The sequence below is a fragment of the Olea europaea genome, chromosome 13 (assembly GCF_002742605.1).
Source record: "Olea europaea var. sylvestris chromosome 13, O_europaea_v1, whole genome shotgun sequence".
NCBI lineage: Eukaryota > Viridiplantae > Streptophyta > Magnoliopsida > Lamiales > Oleaceae > Olea > Olea europaea.
Window position 1 is genome coordinate 5,801,670 of NC_036249.1, and position 7,808 is coordinate 5,809,477.

The 7,808-nt window shown below is 35.5% G+C and overlaps 1 protein-coding gene across 1 annotated transcript; it reads right to left on the bottom strand.

Moving 5' to 3' along the window:
• Positions 1 to 981: 981 nt before the first annotated feature.
• Positions 982 to 1,523, bottom strand: LOC111408363 (two-component response regulator ORR9-like). Its single transcript, XM_023038129.1, has 3 exons — positions 1,423 to 1,523; positions 1,160 to 1,329; positions 982 to 1,070 (listed from the first exon to the last, which is right to left on the bottom strand). The coding sequence occupies exons 1-3, from the start codon at positions 1,521 to 1,523 to the stop codon at positions 982 to 984; spliced, it is 360 nt and encodes a 119-aa protein (XP_022893897.1).
• Positions 1,524 to 7,808: the final 6,285 nt, after the last annotated feature.

Consider the following 7,808-nt stretch of genomic DNA (forward strand, 5'->3'; position numbering starts at 1 on the left):
GACCCAGCCCGATCGACCCGACCTGAACCTACCGGGTTGGGTCGGTTTTTTATTTTTTAAGGGCGATTTTCGGTCCATGTTCTGAACAATCGGTTCGGGTTGGGTCAGGTTGCGGGTTGGCATCTCAAAACTGACCCGACCCGACTTGGCCCGACCGAATAAAAAAAATGAAAAAAAAAAAACAACAAACGCTACTTAAAACTGAAAATGGAAAAAAGCCCTAAATAATTAACATACTACAGACCGAATCACCAAACCTCACTTCTCTGTCACCTTAGCTCTTCCCGTCGCTGACCCAAATTGCCGACGCCGATCCAGATGCTGGCTTGCTACCTTGCTAGTCATCGTTTTGTCTAGGTTGTCCACGCGTAGGGTAAGTGTATTTCTTCATTTTCGAACACTTTCTCCTGTTCTCCACATGTAGGCTGTCAGTGTAAGTTGTGTAACTGTGTTTATGAGTGATTTACGAGTTAACTGTGTAGATCTGAGTAGATTTATGAGTAGATTTACGTCGTTGCTGCCTTGACTCCTTGAGTACATTTACGAGTTAACTGTGTTTCTCCGGGTTCTAAAATCAATTCTAGATTTGTTGCCTTGTGTATGAGATTCAGAAGGTGGATTTACAACACAAGCCTTGGTTATATCATTTTTTCTTTTTCTTTTTTTTTTTTAAAAAGGGAAAAAATTGAATCATGTTCTCGTTTATTTACTGATACAAAATTATCATGAGAATGCAATTTCTCCTGGAAATGAATAAATCTGTAATATCTATGTATGACTAGGTTACGAGGGAAAGAGAGAATAGTCAAATTTAAGCTACTTAATATTCTTCATTTGACTAATTTCAAGTCCTTGAAATCTTGATTCATCTTCAGCCAATGAAAATATGAATTTTGTACCCTTGATTTCCTCCGCAAAACATATCTTCTAAATGGAAAAGTGTTTGATTCAAGATCTTCCTCACAATAAATGTGGTCTAAGCTAATTAACATCAGATTGTTGAACTGGCTTCAGAAAGAAGTCTTCTGCTTCTTTCTCTAAGCAATTGTTAATTTTTGATAGATCATTTTCTGATGACATTATCACAAGTCTGTAATAATCAAATTTACTTCTACTTTGTGACGATTTCTTGTTGTAGAATTTGAGTTTGAATCAATACTGTCATCTTCAATCAATCCCAAAAACTCTAGAGCCTTTGCTTCAGAATCCACTACAGTAACTTGATAAGAAGAAGTTTTGAGGAGTCTCTCAATCAACTTTCTGTCAATGAGGCTATCGTCAACTGCTAATACATGGAACTGTGTTATCTTTAAAAACTTTTCTAATTTGCTAATATTGTATTATCTTCGGTTGTATATCTTTGCAGAATACTGCCTTAGTTTTAGAATACTGTATTATCTTTGGTTGTTGTTAATATGTTACTTTTGATTTACTGCTTCTTTGGTTGTTGTTGTGTCTAAGGTTGCAGAAGACATGCTCTTGTTATTCAGTCTTCTGGAAATTGCAGTCAGAATAACGTGCATTGTGCTTAAGTAATGGACTCAGGTACAATAATTTTCCTTGTAGTGCATTAATAATTGTTAGTTAATAGATGTATTTTGGGGTATTCATGATTTTTGTGATATGTTGGTAGATATGGATGTACGAGAAGAGTGTGGCACACAGGCTCAATCAAAAGATACCGATTTGCAATCTGGTCTTCCTCCACGTGCTCCGTCAACATTGGGTAAACGAAAAACTAACAGATTATCTTCTTATGTTTGTGATCATTTCACTCTATTAGGCTCAAGGGATGATCCAAATGTTAGGTGTAAGTATAATTATTGTGGAGTGGATTATGCTTGTGGCACTAAGAAGTATGGTACTAGTACATTGAGTAATCATTTGACAAATAAATATAAGAAATATCCTGGTAGATTGGTGGATAAGAAGCAGAAATCCTTATCATTTGAGAACAAAGAGGGTGGAGGGAGCAATCTTATTACTGTTGGTCGAAGCAAGGAGGAGTGTAGAGTTGCATGTGCTAAAATGATAGTTTTGGATGAACTACCTTTTAGGTTTGTTGAAACTCATGGTTTTAGGCTCTTTTGTAGTGTGCCATGTCCTCAATTTCAGGCTCCAACTCGTAGGACTCTAGTTAGAGACATTTATCAGTTAGACGTCTATTCAGAATGTTAATTACATGTCCCTTACAACTGATACTTGGACGTCTATTTAGAATGTTAATTACATGTCTCTTACAGCACACTACATTGATTCTGATTGGACGCTTAATAACCGTATTTTGAATTTTTGTGTCATTTCAAATCATAGGGGAGAAACTATTGGAAAAATGATTGAGACTTGTTTGCATGATTGGGGGATTGAGAAAATTTTTGCAATCACTGTTGATAATGCAAGCTCCAATGACACAGCCATTTCTTATCTTAGGCAAAAGGTAGTTTCTTGGGGTAGTGATGGATGTGTTCTAGATGGGAAGTATTTACCCTTGAGATGTTGTGCACACATTATCAATTTGATCGTTGGTGAAGGGTTGAGGGAAGCACATGACTCCATTGTGAATGTTCGCAATGCAATCAAATATGTGAAATCTTCTCCTTCTAGGTACGAAAAATTAAAGGAGTGTGCAAGGAAAGAGAAGATTGATTGTAAGTCTATTGTGTTTTTAGATGTTCTAACTAGGTGGAACTCTACTTATTTGATGTTGGAGGCGGCATTGAAATTTGAAAAAGCTTTTGATAGGTTAGAGGAGGAGGATGCTCAGTATTCACATTACTTTCGAGAAGATGATAGCAGTAGGAGGAGGGGTGGACCTCCGTCAAGTTTAGATTGGGAAAGTATATTTGTGTTTGTTAAATTTCTTAAAAATTTCTTTAATGTGACTTTGGTTTTTAGTACTTCATTGCATGTTAGTGCTTGTGCTTATCTGCATGAAATTTGTAATCTTGTAATCAAATTGGATGAATGAAAACTAAGTGGAAACTTTTTTTTGGTTGAAATGGCGACTAACATGAAAAAGAAGTTTGATAAGTATTGGGGTAAAATGGAAAATGTGAATCAAGTGTTGCTTTTTGCTACTATCCTCGATCCAAGATACAAAATGGATTATGTTGAATATTGTTTAAATGATCTATATATGGATGTAGAAGTTGCTAGTAATATGATGAAATCTTTGAAAACCAATTTGATAGATATTTATGAGTGGTATGTTGGTCATGAAGGTATTGATGGAAATAGTAAAGTATCAACTGAGGAGTCTTTAAGTTCTATCAATACATATAAAGGAAGTTCTTCTTCTATGAGTAATGCTCGTCTCAATAGATTTCTGGAAAAACAAGCGGTGAAGGATTCGGTTGAAATAAAAAATGATGTGGAACAATACTTGTTGGATGCTCATGAAAGCATAGAGAACAAGGATTTTGAAGTTCTAGATTGGTGGAAGGTTAACAGAAATAAGTATGGTATGTTGTCCAATTTGGCCAAAGATGTTTTGGCAATTCAAGTTTCAACTGTTGCTTCAGAAAGTGCATTTAGTACTAGAGGAAGAATACTTGATCCTTTTCGTAGTTCCTTAAGTACTAAGATGGTTGAGCTCTTAGTATGCACTCAAAATTGGTTGAAAGCATCTCCGAACTTGGATGGTTTTTGTATGGAAGATGTTGAGCATTACAACCAAATGGATGAGCTTTTAGATTCAATAAATTCAAAATCAACTGAAGATAACCAAGAGCCCGACACTAAGTGAATCATTCATTTTACAAGATTTCACTTTTCAGGTAGGCATATAAATCGGTGAATAATTTCATAATTATTATGTTTCCATCAGTTTTCCCATTTTTGTAAAACTGACTTGTACAATTTTTTATGATAACAGGTTAGTGCATAAAACTTTTGCTTCAACAAACAATGGCTTTTGACTTTATCATGTGTTACAAAATGCAAAGACACTATCAAGCTTAAAGAATGTAAGTTCCAGTCTTCCAGAGCTCTAATATCACAGAATACTTTTGCTATATATTACTATAATTGAGTTTACATATTTGAAATGCTCTAAGCCTCTAACTATGTTTGAAGGATATTTTGGCTAAAAGTTTCTTACACTTGGTGAGATACTGAGATAGATGCTGTTTTTGAATCTGATTGTATAGTGAAAATCACTATTTTGCATGACAAAAAAGTAAGTAATCCCCATTCTTGTTTGTAGAATATTGTTTATTTATGCATGAATGGGAATTGAGTTTACATATTTGAAATGCTCTAAACCTCTAACTATTTTTGAAGGATATTTTGCTCAAAGTTTCTTACACTTGGTGAGATGGATCCTGTTTTTGAATCTGATTGTGTAGTGAAAATCACTCTTTTGCATGACAAAAAATGTAAGTAATCCATATTCTTGTTTGTAGAATATTGTTTATTTATGCATGAATAAGGAAAGCATATTTATTTGTCCTATAGTAAAACAGTGGTACTTTCTTTTGACACATTAAGTGTTTGCTTTTCTTAGTTCTCATTATCTAGATTTTTGTTAAACCAAACATTGAAAAGCAAACCAGGTTGGGGATTTGACAGGAAATGCCAATTTATGAATAAGCTTGTATTGGAGGTTTCCCGGCCTTCTAATTTCTAAATAAACATGGCATCCCAGCTTTTGAAACAGATTCTAGATAAAGATGGTTCACATTCGTCAAAAGGCAAGATCTCCAGGAGGATTTTTATATAGGTAATTTGGAAAGATTATTTTATTCCTTTCCCTTGAGAAATATTTCGTAATTTCATGGACATCAGCAAATGAAAGCTCGAGCAACTCAAAAGCCTGTAATAACTTTTCTTCAAAATGTTCTTTGTCAATTACAACTGGACAGTTTTATTCATAGCCTAGGATTTTTTATTAAGTAGAAACAAGAAGCTGCTGGGAGATGTTTTCCTATTCATGCATAAATTACCTGCAATGGGAATTATTGTTTATTTATAAGAGATAGATCTATCTAATTACGATAAATGTTTGCTTTGTTATTGCCATCAATGTTGCTGTCTTGCTGGCATTGGAGTTAAGGGTCCCAGATTACAATGTTGCTGACTTGCTGGGAATCTGAGATGTTCTTACTGCTGCTGGCTTGCTGGGAATTTGAGTTAAGGTCCCAGATGGGTTTACTTTGTTTTGTCATCAATGTTCCTAGACTGCTACTGACTGTTGAGTGCTGAGAATCTGAGAATGACTGATTATGCAATTGCCCCAACTCTCAAGTTCACTGTATTAATTTTCAAGTTCTTTTGACAATGGATGATTGTATTAATTGTATGTGGGTGAATTTTTATTTGGATAGTTGTATGCTATATTAAATATTATTTGTATTTTAGTTATTTGGATGACGAGTTGTCTTTTTTTTTTTAACATAATATGATAATAAATTACACTTTTGCTCAAACCGACCAACCCGACCCAACCTGACCGACACTTGATTGGGTTGGTTTGGTTTGGTTTGATTTTTTATCAAACCGACCATGTTGGATTGGGTTAGGGTTGGGGCAAAAACCGACCCAACCCAACCCACGCCCACGCCTAGGCACGTATGTGTAGAAATATGGAAATTTAAATGGAACTCATTAGAGAACAATTTTATTTTTCACTGTCTATTCATTAGATATCAACACCAAGTCGAATCAAAATTCATCTATTTAAATGCCACATAAATTGTAATTCACGAAATATATTGGAGATGCTCTAATATCGTCTCTAAAAGATAATTTTGTAGTATCAATTTTTTTTATCGATAAATGTGAATTACTATAGATAAAAAACTTGTACAAGTGCACCAGACATACCTGGGTAAACAAAAGTCTAAGCAATTACAAGTACACCGGACATCCCCAAATAAGCAAAAATGAAATCAAACAACAAGTACACCGGGCATACCCAGGAAGACTACTAAACAACTAACATAAAGTGATGAACAATACAAAAATCAATTGTCTAATGCCACAGACTCAAATTGAATCAAAACATACGGATACAAGGAGAACATGACTTTGTATACGTGTGTATTGATCCTTCGAATGATGCCTTCAGCATTAGGTTTTATATCCTCAAAAATCCTCCTATTGTGCGCCATCTATAAGTGATAATCAATACTAGCAAGAGCGATCTGCTTAATTTTGCTTTGTCATGTTGTTCCTCTAGCCTCTTTCTTAATCCACTTCAATGCACTTGGTAGGGTAGACATTAGAGATTAGACGCCTAAAACCCAACCAATGTTGGATAGTCCCCAAACTGTAGAACTGATTGGGCAGGAGAAAAACGGATGTTACTCGGTCTCATCGATAGATACACAGAAAACACACCTTCGGTCAATATCCAAGTAATTCAATTTATCCTTTGTTAGTAGTTTAAATTTAGCTCCTAACCAAAGGATAAATGCATTATTCGGTGTGACACAGGAGTTCCAAATTAAAGTTGTCCAGGCAATTTTAGGCCCTTCTGGTCTGAGAAAATCGTAACCTGCTGCTACGCAGAATTTGTCACCAGTAGTGCATACGGTGAAATTGTCCATTTCAGCCGTAGAGATAGTTTGAGGGTGAGCTGTGCGAGAACTGCACTGATCTAGAAGTTGGGGCTGTGCAAATCTATCACGTATTTCCAGCAACTTTTTGAGTAATGGAGAGTCATCCTTCATTGTCTTGTAATCCCAAATGTTCCTACCACCAAGGAAGATCATATTTATCCACTTCACCCAAAGTGTATCCTTCTTGCAATGAATGTTCCAAAGAGTTTTAGCGAGAATCGCCGAATTCCAGCATTTAATTTCTCTAAATCCCAGCCCACCTTCTTGCTTAGGTAAGCAAATACTACTCCACGCAACCAACGGCCTTTTTGAATCCCAAAGAAAGCTACGGTATAAATTAGTAACCTTAGATGCAACCGTGGATGGAAACAAAGGAAACGCCGGTTAGAAGATTGGAACGTGGCCTAAAACCACATGTCCGTGACATTGTGACAGCACTAGAATTTGGTACTCACCAAGAAGTCCTTAGGCGTGCACATCTTGTCTCTTATCACAAGACTCGAACTCCCAGAGATTCCAGCAAGATCAAACTGAGTCAAGCAAGAGAAAATGGAATGAATCGGATGAGAAAAGTGGTAAATGGGTTCATAAGGAAGGACAGATTGTGGTAAGTTTCACCGTGGAAAATGTTTAATGGGAAAAAACATGGGCTTTCGCTGTGGCAAGCTAGAGCACTACACGAACAAGTGTAAGGACAAACAAATAGACAAGAAGATCAAAAGAAATTACACAAAACTAGAGTCTCAACCTGAAGTTGAGAAGGACCTGATGTCCTATCAGGTACCATAATATTCTCTAGCATGCCTATATTTGTTCCTATTCATTCTGAAAGCTTGTATTCTTTAGTATTTTCTATGGTTGACGTTGTAAGAAGAAAGAAATATCAATGAGAATATGTATAAACTGTATAGGTAAAATCGCAATACCATAAGGAACATATATCCAGCCTCTAGGGTTGAGGGTTCGGAATTTGCATTTGGAAAAGAGATTTTCTGAAATTATCACTGTTAAGGAGAGTGATACATTTAAGGAGGAAAGAGAAATTTTGACCAAGTTTGAACATTTGAGGACTAAGTTGAAATTCTTTTAATTTTTGGGAATCAAAATTTAAAATTTTGAAAAGTATGATTTAATCGAGGGCAATTATATTCACACATCAATTTTTATTTTTGGCACCACATTTTGATTGCACTTCAAATTTTTAATTTTTGCTCATTATTATTGGAGACGACTTATAAAAAGAGTTAT